The 18,298-nt window shown below is 57.5% G+C and overlaps 1 protein-coding gene across 50 annotated transcripts; it reads right to left on the bottom strand.

The window, feature by feature from the left end:
* Positions 1-3,264: 3,264 nt before the first annotated feature.
* Positions 3,265-14,874, bottom strand: CELF3 (CUGBP Elav-like family member 3). Of its 50 annotated transcripts, none has more exons than XM_088834926.1 (14): positions 14,730-14,871; positions 13,480-13,562; positions 8,301-8,349; positions 7,841-7,966; positions 7,624-7,703; positions 6,347-6,487; positions 6,087-6,228; positions 5,584-5,733; positions 5,103-5,168; positions 4,929-4,931; positions 4,766-4,827; positions 4,699-4,717; positions 4,382-4,465; positions 3,265-3,392 (listed from the first exon to the last, which is right to left on the bottom strand). In XM_088834926.1, the coding sequence occupies exons 3-14, from the start codon at positions 8,347-8,349 to the stop codon at positions 3,265-3,267; spliced, it is 1,050 nt and encodes a 349-aa protein (XP_088691052.1). In that variant the 5' UTR covers positions 13,480-13,562; positions 14,730-14,871. The 50 variants fall into 50 exon arrangements, with proteins under 50 accessions (XP_088691052.1, XP_088691032.1, XP_088691047.1 ...); XM_088834906.1 differs by having other exon boundaries at positions 4,322-4,465; XM_088834921.1 differs by having other exon boundaries at positions 6,344-6,487.
* Positions 14,875-18,298: the final 3,424 nt, after the last annotated feature.

The raw sequence follows: 18,298 nt of genomic DNA on the forward strand, positions 1-18,298 counted from the left end.
CCCTTTGTCACTCTGTGATGCTGGGTAAGTGAGCTCACCTCCACATCCTCCATTTCCCTGTCTGTAAAATTATATCCGGCCTCATGTCATCGACTCAATGGACCTGAGTTTGAGCTGAACAAACTCCAGGAGATAGTGAAGGACAGGAAAGCCTGGCATGCTGCAGTCCATGGGGTAGCAAAGAGTTGGACACAACTGAGTAACTGAACAACAACATCACAGGGTTGCTGAAATGAGGAAATGCACATTAAGGGCCTAGAAAAGAATCAGGAAGAGCAATTGCTTTGTAAACGGCGGTGGTACACTCCGCTCCCAGTATCCCTGCTGGCTGGGTGCTGGGCCAGCTCCCCCACGTGAACGAGGGACAAGTGGAGGTCTGAAGAGTGAGGCTGCATGTCCTCAGCCTTCAGATGGACAGGGCTGGCTATGGGCAAGAGGCCTGCTGACCTGCTTTCTTCTGTGCCTGCTCTGTAGCGCATTCCAGAATTAAGCCCAAAAGAAGGGCAGAGGAATAAGATCAAGAAGGCCTGATCAAGGCCTTGGCTGTGCTCAGAGGACTTCCTGTGAGGAAGTCTGGGCCTTCTTCACAGAGTTTTCTCTCCCCAACCTCACTTTCCTTACCTCCTTCTCTCCCCATCCCCCGTGGGCACCACATCTACCTCCATCCTTCCAAGACACTTATTTGAAGCTTTTAAACTTTTTTCTTTATTTAGACAGAAAAGACCAACTCTTTAAAAGTAAAATGCAATAAATAAATAAGTTAAGCATAGAGAAGTGTCTGAAACTGACTCCCCACTCTCCCCTTACCACTCCCACCCCCACCCCATTTCTTTTCCCTAAAACCTCTTTCTAAAGAAAATGATCAGGTAATAAACCCTTTTAGCCCGCCCCGCACCCCTCCTCCCAAATACCCAGTTACCCCCCAAAGCAAAGGGAGAAATCAAGAGAGAGAAAAAATCCAAGGGAAATAATTGTCTAAACTCCCAGAAAGAGAGATGGCAGCGTCCGGGCTGGGCCGGGCTGGATAACGCACGGGTGGTAGTGGTATTTACACGGAGGGGACCAGCAGAGACTGTAAACATTTTTAGGGGTTTGGGGGAGGTCTTTTCCTCATGAAAGGAGGAGGGTCTCTGTGGCTGACTGGTGGAGAGGCAGCCCTCAGGGCTCCCCCACACCCTCCTTAGAGGGGGCCCTCAGGGGAGGCAGTGTTTTAGGGCTGGGAGCCCAGGGTTAAGGGTTATCCTACCTCGAGCTGAGGGTGGCAGGGAGTGTGAGAACCAGCTTCTGAGAAACCCCTAATGTGGGGAAGAGGCTGGGGTGAGGTGGGTGGGGAGCGTGTCGGAGGCCCCCGCTGCCCTCCTGGGCCACACAGGTAGACCAGGCCCACTGGTGGGGGAGGCAGGTGCGAAAGCTGGGCACAGGAGGCCCATCACAGGAACCTCAGCAGAAGGCAGATACCCCCGAGCCTTCGAGCCTGGTCCATGCTCCCTCACAAAAGGCCAAAAGGGCACCTGGCAGGAAAAGGCCCTTTGGGGGAGGCGGGGGGATGGGAGTGGGCAGGTGTCCTGTGCCCCCAGGGCCACGAAGCAGCGTTTGCCCCAGAGCCCAGACAAGGCCCGGGGCGGATGTGCAGAGAGGGCCGGGGCCAGCCGTGGGGAGAGGGGTGAGGCGCCCCTTCCTCTGGTATCTCCAGACCTGTGAAGGAAGGAAATGCAGATGAGGCTGGGAGGAAGATGGCAGCGGATGCAGGTCGCAGGCCCTGGGTCAGAGGGAGCCGGGGGCGCTGAGGAAGGCAGGTCATCGGGAAGGCCTCGGTCCAAACTGAACCGTCTGGCCCCCCAGCCATTCGACAAGGGGCCAGGGTGGAGGACAGGAGGTGGGAGGGGCCGGGCGGATGATACAGGAAACCGAAGCATGTTAGGAAGGAAATACTCAAACGGCCCGTGAGAAGAGACTGGAGGGTGTGGAGACAGGGACTAGAGGAGGAGAGGCAGAGACACAAGGTGACACACAGGCAGGCAGAGGGGACTCAGAGGAAGGAGGGTGAGGCCCAGGGACAGACACCTGGAAAAGAGCAAGGGGGCGTCCGCAAGAGGGCGGCAGAGCAGGCCAGGGTGGAGTCGGGGCTGCAGTCTCACGGCGTGAGACCCGCCCCAGCCCCTAGGGGGTGCTCTCATTCCTTTTTGAAAAGGAACAAAGAAAGCCAGAGAGAAATGCACGGAACACAGACCACAGTCACCAACCACTGTTGACCAAGCACGTCCCGCGAGCTGCCCCCGGCCCTGACCCTGGGCTGGGGGGCGCTTCCCTCCGCGGCCCCCTCCCCAAATAACAAACAATCGGCTCCAAAGACAACACGCTCGTTCCATGCAACTTACAGGGGCCCGGAGCAGGGGTCCGGGGATGGGGGCTTCGGCCGACAATGGACACGGGCCCTGGGCTGGGGGGCCCCCAGGGTGGGGGGGAGTTAAGCAGCCAGGATTGGGGGGAAAGGGGGAAAAACAGAAAATGTGGGTATTGTTCTTGGGTTGTGTTTTTTTCAGGGGTTTGGTCCAAAAGAGATTAAACAATACAAAAGTAATCAAAGCTCACAGCTCTGTGGCCATGAGATTGGGGTGGTGGCGGGCAATGGGGAGGAGGGGGCCTGTTATGTAAAATTCACAGGCAGTCCAGCGTTCCAGCCACCTCACCTGAACCAAAGGTACTCCCCGGAGGCCTGACACTCAGACTCCCCCCAGTCTGTTCTATCACTCTCCCCTGCCCCATGGGTCTACTGCTACCACTCGGGGTCCAGGGCACCATGACCTGATGTCCCCACTTCTCAGGACAACAGATATTCTAAGAGCCAGTGAGTCTAGGACCCTCCAGTACCCTAAACCAGTCCCCCTAGCCCCCAAACCCTACTCCCCTGACTCTACTCCATCCCAAAGGAAAACCAGAAAGAGAGACACATAGACACATGGACACTGACCAGACAAACGAGACCAGATACTGGGGAAGTTCTAGGGAGAGGACGCAGACAGATAGACTTGGTCGCTCTCTGGGGTCATGGTGTGTGTGTGTGTGTGTGTGTGTGTGTAAGAGAAAGTGAAACAGAGAGACCTGGGTGATTGAAAACAGCTGAGGAAGCTGCTCCAGGTCCCTGAGTGCCCAGAGTCAGGGGTGGGCATCCCTGAGCGGGGTGGGAAAAGGGGTGGGAGCCCTGGCTGCAGTGTGAGGGGCTAGAAAGCTGACAGGACGGGAGCGGGACCCACCTGGGTGCCCTCAGTAGGGCCGATTGGCATCCTTAGGCCGCTTTAACTGGACTTTGAGGCGCTTCATGCCAATCTGGAAACCGTTCATGGCCTGGATGGCAGCCTGGGCGCTGGCTGGATTGTCGAAACTCACAAAGCCTAAGGTGAGAGGGTCATAAAGCCTGGCCCAGCCCCCCCTCACTCCCCTGAGCTTAGGCCAAGGCCTACCCTTTGCTTTCCTATAATCACCCTACTTTTTCCATGTCTCCCAAATGCCCAGAAACTGCCCAGCACACCGGAGGCTTTCAGTAAGTAGTAGTTGAGCAGATGAGTCCAGTCCACCCTCTTGCATACCCCAGGATTCCTTTCTGCATTCTTTGAGTGGAAGCCCCCTCCTTGGCCTGGGTAGCTCAGAACCTGCCTTTTGAAACTTCCACTCCAGACCCTAAGTGACATCTGAAGCCCAGAGGACAAGTACATCCTCTTTCTCCCCTGAAGCAGCCTTTCAAAGAATGAAGACCACTAAACCCTGCTCCCTAAAACCTTCCTTTTGAAAACTGATCTATCCCAGCTCCTGAGCCTCTTCCAGTCCTCTTGGAGCATGGATTTGACCAGCTCTTAAAGGAGGAAAGATGTGGTTTCTGGAGGAAGGGATGGGCCTGGGCAGCAGCTGGTATGGGATATCAGGAGTGGAAAAAAATGGTTCTTTCAGACTCCTTGATGATCTGGATTTCAAATACTGGGCCCACTGCAACCACATGTGCATGTGTGCATGCTAAGTCGCTCAGTCGTGTCCGACTCTGTGCGACCCTATGGACAGTAGCCTGGCAGGCTCCTCTGTCCATGGGATTCTTCAGTCAAGAATCCTGGAGTGGGTTGCCATGCCCTCCTCCGGGGATCTTCCCATCCAGGGGTCGAACCCATGTCTCTCATAGTCTCCTGCATTGGCAGGCACATTCTTTACTACTAGTGCCATCTGGGAAGCCCCACTGCAACCCAGAGTGCCTTCAAATGCATCAGACCTTGTCCTCATCTGGAGTCTGGCCAAAATGTGCCCTATTTTCTCTTTTGGATCATTGCATCCTTACCAAAACACTTGCTCTGATTGGTGGCTCTGTCAACAAAGACTTTGGCTGAGATGACGTGGCCAAAGGGGACAAACATCTGGAGGATCTCTGAGTCCGTGAACTCCTGGGGCAGGTGGTAGATGAAGATGTTGCAGCCGTCAGGGCCTGGGTGGCAGCAGAGACAGGAGGAGGCGATCAGTGATGGGGAGACAGACTGCAAGGGGCCGGGGAAGGCAGCCCCCAACATGTAGGCCAGGGCGCCAGCCACCGCATCTGTCCCCTACCCACTCCCATTCCCACGCATGGGGCCAGAGGTGGCCTTGAAGCCCATGACAAGGGCACCCCACCCCTGAAAGAGCTTAGCTGGGACCCCCACCCCACCCCAGGCCACACCACACCTTCCCGTTGCTGCTGCTGCTGTTGCTGCTGCTGCTGCTGCTGTGGGGGTGGCGGGGGCTGCTGGGCCACCAGAGCAGGAGGCTGTGGGAACGCAGGTGCCACCAGGCTGTAGGCTGCTGGGTAAGCTGCTGGGGGGGGGGTGGTGGTTGTGGAGAACAGACAGAGCTGATGGGGTTCCTGAGATGCCCCTGCCCCTGGCCCTCCTAACCAACCCTGTCCCTCTGCCCACAGCCTGGCTGGTGGAGCTGACAGAGATGAGAGGTGTCAGACATGCGCATAAAGGTGTGTCCTTGCAGGTATGGCCTGAGGGAAGTCTGAGGGGGTGCCTGGCAGAAAGCAGGAAGCCCAGGCCTCTTTTCCTCTCGCCAACCCTTCCACCCTGGCTGAGGTCGGGGCTCCTCACCTGTATAGTGCTGCATCCCTGCGTAGGCCTGCTGCAGGGGGTCCACGGGGGCCGCGGGGCTCTGGGCTGGGGAGAGCAGCACTGACCATGAGAGTGGGGCTCCGAGGCAGCGGGGAGCCCCCCCTGTGCTTCTGGGAGCCGAGGCAGGCGGGTGGGGAGGAGAACCTCATGGGAGGGCACGGGGGTGAGCTCAGAGGGTGGACCTGCACCGAGCCGCGGGCAGAGGGGAGAGCCTGGCATCAACAAGACTTGAGTCGTGGCTGGCCATGCCACCCTGGACAAGTTGCCTCGCCTCTCTATGCCTCAGCTTCCCTGGCCAAGATGGGGAAGGAACATCCCTGCACCAGGGGACAGAGCAGGGGAAAGCACCTCGTCCCCTCGGAGTCTGGAGAGGAAAGCGGGGTCCTGGCTGCCCACAGTGAGAGTGGTGGGAGGGATGGTTGCTGGGGAGGGCAGTGGGCAGGCGCGCAAAGAACCCCACCTGGGTAGGGGTGAACCCCATTGGGATACAGAGCGTCAGGGGCAGGCTGCCCGGTGGGCTGGGTGGGCACTGGGCTGTAGCCGTTGACGCCCAGGGCAGCAGGGATGGCAGAGACGGGTGTGGCAGCGATGGCAGGAGGCGTGCTGGTTCCTGGGGCGGAGAAAGCAGCAGGGACAGGGCAGAGAGGCAGATACACACACAGACGCAGAGAAAGGGTCAGCAAGTCCGGAGGCAGATGGGAGGAAGCAGCTACTGTCTGACCCCGGACCCCTCCCAGAGCCCATGCTTCCCTGAGCGACGTCCTGAGCCCCTCCCCGCCTCCACCATGTGGCAGCTCCCATGACCTGCCTCCTGCACCCCAGCCCAGCCCAGCCCTGCCTGCACCTTACCTGAGGAGGGGGTATTGGGGGTCCCTGTGTCCCCCTCCCTACCTGCACCATGTGGAAGATCCCCCAACCTGCCCCCTTCACCCCCAGCCCTGCTGTGCCCTGCCCGGACCTTACCTGAGGAGGGGGTGATGGGGGTGGCGATGAGGCCGTTGGCATTGATGGCGGCCATGTGCTGCATCTGCACGGCAGCCATGGTGGCCATGGGGCTGAGGTAGGCACTATGAGCCGCTACCAGGGCTGCCTGCTGCTGCATCAGCTGGGAACAGAGGAAGAGAGGAGAGTGGGGCCCCTGCACCCTGGGCCGGCTCCCCTCTCCACCCGGGGCCTTGGCACTGGGAGGTGGGGGCAGGACCCCGGAGGGAGATGCTCACGGCCTGGGTGTAGGCGCTGTAGGCGCCGAACTGGAGAGCGATGGGGCTGAACATGCCCAGCTGGGTGGCCACCTGCTGCATTCGGCGGAGACCGCGCTCCTTCTCCGTGTCGGCAAACTTCACCACCAGGCTGGATGAGGCGCCCTGAGCACCGGCCCCACACGTGGTCAGAGGGATGGAGTCAGCGTCTCTCCTCCCCAGAGCCTTTAGGACCTGGGACCTGGCCTCAGTTCCACCACTCCTGGCTTGGCCTCGTTGGGAGGGCAGCCATCATAGCACCGATGTCAAATGGGGAGGCTTTCATCCTGCCCTCCCCCCGTGACAGGTTGTGCAAGAGACTAGAAAAAGTTGAAGCCATGTGCTGGAAAGGGGAAGATGCTCCCAGAATGCAAAGGGCACCCCTGGCCTCTCCATGCAGATCCTGAGCTGGAGATCATCCCCAGGGTGGATCAGCTACAGTAAATGTTTAATCTCAAGCTCATCGCCTTGTAGCTACCCGCCATGTCCTTGTAGATGCTCCCCCGTGTCCCAGTCCTCACGGTGTGCTCAGGGGACACAGATCGACATTGAATACCATATGCTATGGTACTATGTATATGAATACTATGTATAGTATATGAATACTATGCTATTAGTAAATAAAAACTAGCCTGGAACATTTGCAAGGATACTTGTAGAATCCTGGGCTCTGGAACGCATTTCTCGATCTGATACTGTACCTTCTTGCCCAGGTCCCTGCTAAGTGCCTGCTTGCCCAGCCTCTGCTGGAGAACCTGATGGAGTTTGGGGAAACCAAACTTCCTTGGGAGGCAGCTAGTTCCTTTTGAGGGGTTTGCTCTGCTGGGGAGCCCTCTGTGAGAGCAGTCAGCTAGCTAATCCATTGCTACTGTGAGGGGAGGGGTGGGGCAGCAGGATGAAGGTGCGGAGGGCACGTGGGGTGCTGAGCAAGTGTCCTGATGCCCAGCCAGTGAGGGCGGGGGATGTGGGAGGGGGAGGGAGAAGAGGTGAAAAGTGAAGAGGGCTGAGGGCTGGAGGAGGCTGGAGAGGAGGGCAAGGGCTTTTGGACTGAAGATGGGGGATGGGCATGGGGACAAGGGGCAGGGAGATGGTCTTTCCAAGGGGAAGCTGTCCCTAAGAGGTTTGATTCTTCTGCTAGAAAATTCTTTTTTAATAAATTCAAAGATCCTATCCAGATCCTCAGCCCCCTCTGAGCCAGGGTCTGGTGTGGGCCCCAGTGAGGCTGGAAGAGACCTGAGGGCTAGGGCAGCAGTGGGACTTACCGGCAGGGTCCGGCTGCTGTGAAGGGTGTTGATGGCCGCCTGGGCCTCCGCGTGGGTCTGGAACTTCACGAAGGCGCAGCCTGATGGGTTCAAGAGGGAGGAGGAAGGGGTGAGTGCCCACCCTGGAGGGTGCCCTATAGTCCCCGTTGCCCGTGGAACCAGTCGGGGAGGGGCGGGACGGCGGCGGGCCCGGTTGGGGAGGGGTGCCGGTGGCTACCTTTGCTGGTGCCGTCTGGGCCCCGGAGCACAGTGCACTCGTCTATGGTCCCGAAAGGCTCGAACATCTTCCGGACGTCCTCATCTGTCTGCTGCTTCCCTAGCATCCCCACAAAGAGCTTCCGGTCTTCTGGCGGGGAGGGCATAGGAGGAGGGACAGATTCAGGGCCTTGGGGGCACTTTCCCTGCCCTGCTCCAGCCTGGGACAGGCAGAGAACCCTCCCCTTCTCCCCTTCACCTCCACTCTTCCCTGGGACTCCCCTCACCCTGGGGACCAATGGCTCTAGAGTGTGAAACGGGGATGGTTGAGGGATAGGCTACATAGACAGGACACCCCGGTTCTGAAGGACTGACTTACACTCCCCTGTGGGCCTCAGTTTTGCCATCTCAGCAGTGGACTGGATCACATCCCCTCTGGCCACCCTGACTCATGCCCACCTTTCCAAAGGTACAGAACCTACCTCCTCGGCTCTCGCTGTCGGCTGGCTTGACCTGGATTGGCCTGTTCATCTAAAGGAAAGAAGAGAAAGGAACTGCTGGGGACCACTTCTGACCACCCCAGGTGCCCTCCCCAGGCCAGGACCTGCAGAGGCTAGAGGGAGTAAGCCCCAGGCCCAGCCCTCTAAACTGTGAGAAGGAAGGGATGGGATTCAATCTTGTTTGGGATTAGGACCCGAGGGGATGAGAGGCAGAGGAAGGAGAGGATGTAGAGTCCTGCTCGTGGGGCAGGACTCCAAGCTCAGGTAGGGCCCCAGCTGGTTTGGCCAAGGAGAGGTGCTGCTCTCCTTAGGGGGAGAGTTGGGCTGCCCATAGGACCCGGGCCCTGAGATAGAGCCCAACCAAGAGCTATTGAGCAAGGATGCCTCCCTCAGTTCTACAAAGTAGGAGCAGCAGAGGCCACCCCATCAAGCAAGCCCCAAGGAAGACTCTAGACTGAAGGAGACCCCACAGATGCTCCGACTTCCGTCTGACCCCTGGAGGTGTGTCTGCCTCTTTTTCTGCCCCCCTACACCCCTTGACCCCAGGGGGAAGGCACTCGGGCAGCACAAAGGGAGCAGATGCCCAGTCTCCGTGGCAACGGGAGAATGCGCGCCATGGCAACCGCCCACTCAGCCTGATTTATCCGTCCCCGTCGCCCTGGCGACCGTGGTGACGTCATCACTTCTGCTGCTCCACACACCCGGAGAAGGAGTGGGGAGGGGGGGTGGGAACAGGGTATGTTGGGGGTGGAGGATTTGGTGGGGGCTGAAAGGTGGGGGAGGGGCCCAGGAGAGCTTCCTGATTCTGGAGGGAGGCGCTGAGTAGGCTCTACAGGAGCCATACCATCCAAGCTCCTGTCTTCCTCTTCCAGATCAAATCCTTGGTGTCTCACTGTCAAGACAGCTCTAAGGGAGGAATTGCTGTCCTGTGCTCCTTTGAGATTCTCCGGGTACCCAGAAGTCCTCCCGAACTCTACCCTCTCCCTACTCCTGCATCATCTGCCTTTGTTCAGCTTCCAGTGGAAATGCAGACAGTTCCCTTCTCTGTGTTCCTGTCTGGTGAGAGGACTTGGGAATGACTCCTGCAGGTTGATTTCCTTCACCAGGGTGGGGAGCTGGAGAGGTAGGAGAGGACTCAGTATTTCAGGTCTGAGTATATTTTGCTGTTGAAGACTTTGACTGTTGGGGCCACACCTGGTCACCCCACTCACGTGCTGGTGGAGCAGACCTTGTTCTAGTGGCCAAAAAATAAACAGAAGTAACCATTTATCCACATTCCAAGGGTGGGACCAAAATTACCCTCAGGAAAGGCACTAGATAGACTTTGAGGACTGACCCTGCCACTCACTAGCTGGGTGACCTTGGACATTTCTCTCCTCTAGGCCTCAGCTTCCTCATCTGTGAAATGGGCTGGATCTGGCGGTCTGGAGTCAGGTTCCCCTCAGCCCTAGTATTCTAACCTTGAGACTTCATGTGTCGGCGCATCACCCAGAGAAGTGCAGGAATGATAGTTGTCCCTGCCCACTTCTCACATGCACCTTGTTCCCAGGTGGCAGATCATGCCAGTCTGTCCAGCTGGAGTCTGCAGGTGAGGTATTCTCAGCTCCAGATCCAATCTAGGCCCCACCTCAACCAATGCTTCCTCCCTGTCCACCCCTCCCCCTAGTCTCTGGATCTGAGAGCAGCTGGCGGGGGTGGGTGGGAACAGACACACAAATCCTCTGGCCAATCTGCCCCAGCTTTATCCTTCTGCAATCTGGGATTATCCCATCGGAGGCTCAGTCTCCTCAAGGGTGCGCGTGTGTGTGTGTGTGTGTGTGTGTGCGCGCGCGCGTGCAGCAAGGGACAGTGGTCAGCCTTGCAGGCCTCCCGTTCTTTCACTCTCCTCCTCTCCTCTTCTCTGGTCTAAGCGGCCAGGAAGTCCCCTCATGGGCATCTCGGCAGCCAGCCTCTCAACCCCCACTCCAGGAGCAGTAGGACCTGAGTCACAGCACTGGAGTCACAGCTTTGGGGAATTCTGAGGCTTGGCACTAACCCCTTCCCAGCAGGCCCCTGGGGATTTGCTGTTCTGGTTGGGGATGGGGAACCTGGGATCCAGAGAGAGAGAATGGTGTTCCTGCCCTGCAAGGCTCCCAGGCACAAAAATAGCATGTCAATAAATATCCACAGCTGATATAGATTCGCACAAAAACACACAAGTGCACAGACCACAGCACAGACCACATTGACGGAAGGCTCTCCCTACTCCCCCACAGACAGCCTTCTCCCTTGGTGGCCCCCAGTGCCCCATTCCCAGCCTCTCCTTCTTGGCCTGGCACTTCCTGTGGGAAGCTCAGCCTTTGTTAGCTCAGCTTGGGCACACCTGCCCCCTCCCCTGAGTCCAGCTGGGCCCTGTTTACCTGGCAACCAGGTGCCGGGTGCCTCTCTTCCCTAGCTACTACCCGCCAGGTGATAAGCCCTCCCCAAGGCCTCCCAAAGAAGAAGGGGCTATTTATACTCCAACCGAGTATCTATAAGACCCTCACCAACATGGTCACTTGTAAGTAAGTCCTTCTCACCATGAGCAAAGACCCCACTTCCAAGAAGAGTTCCCCATGCCCACAAATCTAATTTTTCTGAAGTCAGAGGCCGGGTGCCCTGCCATTCTCAGCTCCAGACTCAAGCCCGGTGTCCCAGATCACACACAGGCCCTCTCCGTGGAGCCATAATCCTCCTGCCCAACGGCAAGGTGAAGGGGGGACTTATGTCCCCGCCGTGGGATTTTGGCCCAAGTAGAGCAGGAAAGGCAGGCCAGATAGGAGTCCTTCACGCCACCACCTCCAGGAGGCCACAGGGAGAATGCTTGCAGAGAGAATTCAGGGTCCTGTGACAGAGCCTCTCCTGGGAACTCAGGAAGGAGAGAAGGAAATGGGGTTCCATGGCCATAGGCCCAGCCCCCATTCTTTCTCTCTGCAGCATTAAGCATCACCCAAATATGGTGGCACCTTCCAGATTCTGGTTTGTCAAAGATGGGGGAAAGGAGAGAGAGTGAACGCCCCCATTAAAGAAAGAGCCTGAAGCAGGAGGCATGGAGATTAGACAGTAGTGGGAACTTCCCAACACATTTGTGCCAGAGCTGGAGACTGGACACACACACACACACACACTCACACACACACACACTTGCACACTCATCTGAAGGAAAACACTGCTGCCAGGAAGGCAGGTGGCTGAGAAAAGACCTGGGGGCACACAGGGTCAGGCTGAGCTTGGCTCCCCTAGGCTGCCCTGATCTGCTCCCCCAAAACCCCAACATGGGCCCCCTACACGGACCCCTCTTGGAGGACAGAACCCCTCATTTCCTACTAAAAGCTCTGTCAGGTGCGTTTGGATTCTGCCACCTGGGGCAGGGGCCAGAGTGAGAACTCAGCATCACCTGGGAGCTTGGGGCAGGGCTGGACAATTATTAACCGGGGTGCCCTCCTCATTCATCTCTGAGCCCAGGCCTTACTTCCTCAGGAAGAGGAGGCAGCACCTTTCCATACCCAGGATGGAGCCCTGCCCGGGCCACACAGGCGGCTGGAGGGGGCCAGGGCCAGGGAGGAAGCCCCCGCTGGCATGGTTGGCCCCGGGGCTCCTGCCCATCCCTGCCATCTCTCTCACCCATGACCCCCCAACCCTGCTTTCTACCTCCTCCCTTGTCCCTCCCCACTCCTCTTTTCACAGGAACTCTGAGATGGGAGACCACAGAAAAAGACAGAGAAACAGCATTGGAAATGAAAACTATTGATCTGTGTGGGGCCTTCACAGAAGAAAGAGAAAAAGGAGAGTCGTGAGGTCATACGATGGAAACCAGGCTTCCTGGAGATGCTGGTGCCCAAACAGACACACACATATGAGCACACACACACAGACGCACACACACACATGAGTGCACACACAGACACACACACGAGTGCACACACACATGAGCACACACATGAGTGCACACACACACACACACACACACACACACACGCTTCTTAGAACCCAAACCTGCTCCAGCACTGAGGGTCGAGGGCCACAGAGGGTCACTGAGCTACAGAGGGTGTGAAGTTGGGAGTGATGGAGACAGTTCTGTTTTCCTGGATTCCCCCCACCCTCTTTCCATCTGTTTTGTCTATTTCCCTCCCTGGAAGAGCTGGAAAAACAGGCTCCATCTCCATTTCCCACACAAGGGAAAGAGAAGGGGATGTGACAGGTGTGTCTCCAGCACTCAGACTGATTAGCAAATATTGGCTAGAGCGAAGGATGGAGTTAGCTCTCAAGAGCTACTTTCCAGGGGAGGCCACAGAAGCCGAGAGATACGGAAAAGAAATGGCACGTCCTTTCCCCCCAGGATGCATAACTAGGGGGGGCAGTCTGAGAGTCTTTATTCTTGTCCTCACCCTCCCCCCACCCAGGCCTGGGACAAGCTGCAAGGATGGCTAAGAGGAAGACAAAGAGCTCTGACCCTGCAGGAGGGAGGCCACATTAGAGGCCACCCTGACTCCCTAGGCACGCTTGGTGGGGTCAGGCCGGGTCCTCCACGCTATGGCTGCCTGCCCTTGCCTGTTGCCCCTTGCCCCCCTCCTCAGGGCTTACTCCCAGCCCAGGCCCACCAGGCCCTGATCCACCCCGGTGCCCTGTGACACTGTTCTTGTGGTTTCTCCTGGGAGACACGAGGTGAGCTTGTTCGACCTCAGAAGTCAGCTCAGAGATGCCCATCCAGCGGGCACCAGCTGCTCATCTCAGGGTGCAAGCACCCTTCCCCCATCTCACAGTCAGATTTCCTCCCCAGAGCCAGAAAGAGTGCCTGAGCGCCTCCTGCCCCGCTCTGCCCTGCACTTGGTGCCCACAGTCTTCTCCCCACACCGCCCAGCCAGCCAACTCCTCCCTCTACATGTGGCCCCAGGGGTGGGTGGGCGGGTGGGGAAGGGGCCGCCTCTGCTGCTGGCAAAGTTTATGTTTACTCCACTCATCGCTGTTTTCCTTCTATCTCGGTGGAAAGAAATGCATGCATCTTCAGCAAGGAGGAGGGGAGCTACCAGGAGGAAGTGACCTCCTAGTGACCAGAGGAGGTGGAAGATATGTTCAGTGTCTCGGGAAGGTGGTGCCCCTGCTATGGCCCTTCTCAGCCCTCTGGCCCTGTAGTGGGACTCACCCCTGGAAGCGTCTTCTGTTCGTGCAGGGCGCTCTGGGCCTTCAGGGCTGAATCGCGGGCACAGTATGTCAGGAAGGCACATCCTGAGGAGGGGCAGGGGCAGAGAGGCCGGGTGGGGTGAGTCCCCATCTCCCCTCCCTAAAAAGCTCCCCTCCCCCCATGAGCCTGAGGACTGGGGCGCTGGTCTCTTCTTGCTACCTTCTGCCTGCCAGGGTGGGGAGGTGCCTGAGAGGGGGTACACGTTCTCCCCAGGAGTCTCTGGGCTGAGGACCACAGGGCAGAGACCCTGAGACCAGGAGTCTTCCACGGTGGGGTGATGGGAGAGAGAAGCTGGGGCTTTGTGTGGGGGGAGGAGAAGGGGCATGTGATCTCCAGACAAGTACGCGCCTGTGGTTTCCTCTCTTCCTTAGCTGGTCTTCTTTCCCCTTCCTCCTTCGCCTCCACCTCCCTCCATCTTGGTCATCACCCCTCCCCTCTCCCATTTTCCCTATTTCTTCCTTTCTTTCCAATTCTGAGGGTGGAGAGCAGACTAGAGAAGGAAGGGAAGAGCGGGGCACAGGAGTCGCTGGGCTGGTGGAGGGGGAGGCAGTGTGGCCCCTTTGAGCCCCACCACCAGGGGCTCTCCAAAGCCTGAGCCCAGACCTGACTGACCCTGGGCCTGACCCTGCTTAGCTGCACAGCCCTGAGGCCTCTCTTCATCCCCATCTCCCTTAACTGCCCAGTCCCTACACTTCCCACATCTTCGCCAGTCCCGTCATTCTACAGTCACTCCAGGCCCCTCTCTAGTTCTGGCGCTGCCCTGCCCAGTCCATGAACATCCACCCACTCTCTCCAGGTTGAGCACGTGACCCCGGGTCCATACCCCTGTCCCAGGAGTATCCGAGGCTACTAAGACTCTCACCTCGCGCGACACCTCCCTCACACACACACCCCAAACCAGCTCTCTCGTTCCTCCATCCTTCCTTGCGTACACATCCACATCATCCGCCTCAACTCGGGGAGCCACACCTCTGCAGCCCCTTGACAACTCTTCCCCCAGAGAGGCTCTCCTGACTCCTCCACCTGGAGTCCCCTGGTCACCCTAGCTGAGTTCTCTTCTAGCTCTTCCATCCACACTCCCCAGCCCAGGAACTCTTTTCCATCCAGATCAGCCTTTTCCAGCCACTCCATCCCTCCAGCCTGGCCTGTTCCCTCCTCCCAGCCTCCCAGCCCACTCCCTGAAGCCTCTCCAGCCTGTCCTGACCCCTCACCCTTGTGCAGCCCGGTGTACTTGTCCTTGATGACAGTCAGCTCGAAGATCCGACCGAACTGTTCGAAGATGGGTTTCAGGTCCTTTTCCTCCAGGTGCCTCGGGATCTGCCCCACAAACAGCTTGATGGCATCCGGTTCCTTCATCGGGGCGGCCCAGGAGAAGGGGCCGAGGGGAGCAGGGAGAGGCCCGAAGGCCAGGGGGAGCTGCCCAGCAAGGAGGCAAGTGGCCGGGGCTGGGGCCCAGCTGGGGCTGGCTTCCTCTGTGGCCCCAACCACAGTGCTAGCAGAGGGGCAGCTCTTCACACAAAGGAGGCCCAGGGAGTTGAAGGCTAGGGGTCAGGGGTCTAGGCAGACACTGTCATGCCACCAGGGGGCATAGCCCAAACAAATGATCTCCCTCCCGGAGAGCTGGCAGAGATCCCAGGATGGGGGGCAGTGTGGCCAAGACCTGGAGGGTCGGGGTGATAGCAGAGGCACTGGGAACTGGGGGTTGAGATGAAAGCTGGAGGTGGAGGGCGGGGGGTGGGGGCCTGAGGAGGGTGACGGGGATGGGGGCCAAGGGTCCTGGTATGGTGGCCAGCAGCGCTGGGAGGGGGGCACTCCTGATGTGGGGCAGGTGGAGTTCTCCTTGGCTTTCCTGGAGGACACCTCCCCTGTGGCTGGTCCTTCTGCTGGGTCCGAAGATCCCTGATGCCAGATGCTTGGTCTCTGATGGCGGCAGGGCTCCGGGGGTCCCTTTGGCCCTGCCGCCCCCCCTTCAGGTCCTCCCCTCAGCCCCCCTCCCACCCCCACCCCGGTCCCCGGGCCTGGGCTGCTGCTGGCTGCTCCCGCTGCTGGGGCTGCCTGCTTTCCCGGTCACCTGGGTCCCGGAGCTCTGCTCTCCGGCCGCGCTCTCCTCAACAAAAACCTCCCCCCTCCACACCCCCCTCCCCACTCCCACCTCCTTTCCCCTGACATCAGTGATGTCAGTCTCAGGGGTGGAATACAAATTCTCTACCCTGGAGAGGGACGCACAATCCAGACAAGAGCCACGCCCTCTTTCTATCTCCTTCCTCCCTGACTCCCTTCCCACCCAGAAGAGCAGCTGGTCCTGTTGATAATAACCCTTCCCCCATCTTACTCCCCAATCACCAGTTGGGCAAGGCACTAAGATGGAGAATTTACAGAGGAGCCCTAAAGTGGGGTCCATTGTTCCGGGGGCTGGAGCTGTCCCCGGTGCTGGAAGAGAAGACCCAGGAGAGGGGAGCAAGGGGGAGGAAGAGACGGGAGCCGGCGTCTGGGGAGACTGAGAGTGGGGAGCCAAGGAGAGAAATCAGGGGAAAGAAGAGGGCATAGAGACAGTTGGGCAGGTTAGGGATGGGTGAGGAGAAGGGTGTAGCTGGGGAGGGAAGCAGGTCACGGAGCCTGGGGGAAAGGGCAGAAGGACCCAGAGAGAAATATAGAAATGGGGTTGTAGAAGAGAGAGCAGGGTGAGAAGAGTGCAGAGAGGGAATTGTGTGTTTTCCAGAAAAGAAAGCAAGGAAAACTCGATTTTGCTGGCATTTGCTGACGCCCCCTTCTTGTCCTCTGGGGGGTTTGTGTGTAATAACTGCGTGGGTAGAGAGGCAGCGGTGGTGGTGACAGCCGGTGGTGACAGTGTCACGGGTGGTGACAGCTTTCTCACTGGGAAGCTCCTTGAAGAACGGGACACCCTTTAATTCAGCATTTTACTGTTCAGTGTCTAGCACAGTGTCTTAGTCACACATAGTAGGAGCTTAACAAATATTTCTTGAAGAAATAGTCAACGCAAAGAACCTCTGATGAGAGTAGATTCCTGATTGCTTCAGTGGGCAGAATCACCCATCAAGCTCCCCTTTAGTGCAGAGGAGACCCAGACTCCTTCCTTCTCCTCCCCCTGCTCCAGTTAGGCTTCCTGAATGGGACTCTGAGACCGAGTCAGGTCGAACAGAAGCACACTTGGGGGCCAGTACTCCCCTAGACAGCCCACTTAGATGATCAGTTTGCCCAATGATGAAGAATCTTGACCCCGCCATGCAATGGGCTTGCTCTCAGCTCCCCCTCAGTGGAAGCTTGACCCCGCCATGCACTGGGCTTGCTCTCAGCTCCCCCTCAGTGCAGAGAGTATCCACTGACCTCAAACCTCCTTCCCCCGGGCAGCCCTTGCCCACCATCTGGTGCTCACCTACCAGGGCTCACAGCTTTTGTGGGACACCCTGCCTCCTGTCACCCTTTCGTCACCCGAGAATGAGGCTGATGTTTCCACACCTGAAATCTGTCCCACCTGAATCCCAGTACCCCTTTTCCTAGGCTCTCTGGGCAGGCCAGCTTCCATTCTGGAAAGGGAAGTAATAGTAACACTGCTTAGAAGGCTCTTATGGTGCTGGTTCATGTCCTAGGCATTTTGCAAGTGCTTTATATTGACTAACTTTTTGAACCCTCAGCACCACCCTATGATGTAGGCTCTATCATTATCTTCCAGCAAAGATGAAACCAAGGTGCAGAAAGATTAAATGAATTGCCTAAGGTGGTGCATTAGAAAGAGATATAGCTAGCTGAGAGCTGAGGCCAGACAGTCTGGTTCCAGATCCACGGGTTTAACTCCTCTATCACATCTCCTAGTGGGAATGCAGGGAGTGGTTGAGCCTGGCTTTTCTTCCTCTTGTGTCTTCATCTGAGCCCTGGGTGAGACACATCCTTCTTTCTACTGATCAATCCTTCATTAACCCCCTTCCATCCTTCCCTCCTGTGGCCTGAAGTCACATTCTGCCAGGTATGTATGTTTGAGAGAGAGAGAAAGTGTTTGTGTGTGTGTGTACAGACATGATTATACTTCACTGTATGAATGTCCAGATCCTACTCTAAAATGGGTGGGTGGTGGGAGATGGTAGAGGACCACCTGACCACCATTCTGACCAGAGTGGTCAGAATACGAGATGGCAGTGCCAGGGAGTCAAGAGTGCAAACACATCTGGAAAGTAACTTTCCACTCACCTCCCCACCCCCCCTGCTCCTTCCCTTGCCTCCTAATCTGATCTTGGTATTTATGGAGATGCTAAACAGATCTCACCCTCTGAGGACAGAGCCTAGGAAGACCCCATGGCCCTGTTGATCTCATTACTCTGTGTCTTGTCAGCAGAACTGCTGCCCTGCTGCTCATTCAGGCTTGGGGCTAATCATATTAATTGAAATATTAAACATTCACAAAAGCGAATTATAATGAACTCCCCTCACTCCTCCTCCCAGTCAGCAATTGAGGAGACAGCTGCAGGCAGCAAAATGTCTTCAATCCTTCGTTTAGTTTGTGGTCCCCAGATGGAAGGTTTCAGTCTGAGAGGAGAGGCAGGGTTTAGGGGAAAAGAGGGGGAGCTCTCTTTAGGCCCTCGTTGCTAGGTGACTTTGGGCACATCTGTGTTTTCTGGGGAGGGTATCCCTATGAGGTAAATGCTGGAGTGGGGTGTGTGTGTGGGGAAATGACCCAGAGGCCCATACTGGGGAACTGCTCTCCTGGAGGAAATGAGGCTTCCAGCTCCGAGTTCCTCAAGGTGCTTTCTCTTCCCACTGCCCCCAA

This window comes from Moschus berezovskii, chromosome 4, assembly GCF_049115385.1.
Source record: "Moschus berezovskii isolate FMDL1 chromosome 4, NW_MosBer_1.0, whole genome shotgun sequence".
Taxonomy (NCBI): domain Eukaryota; kingdom Metazoa; phylum Chordata; class Mammalia; order Artiodactyla; family Moschidae; genus Moschus; species Moschus berezovskii.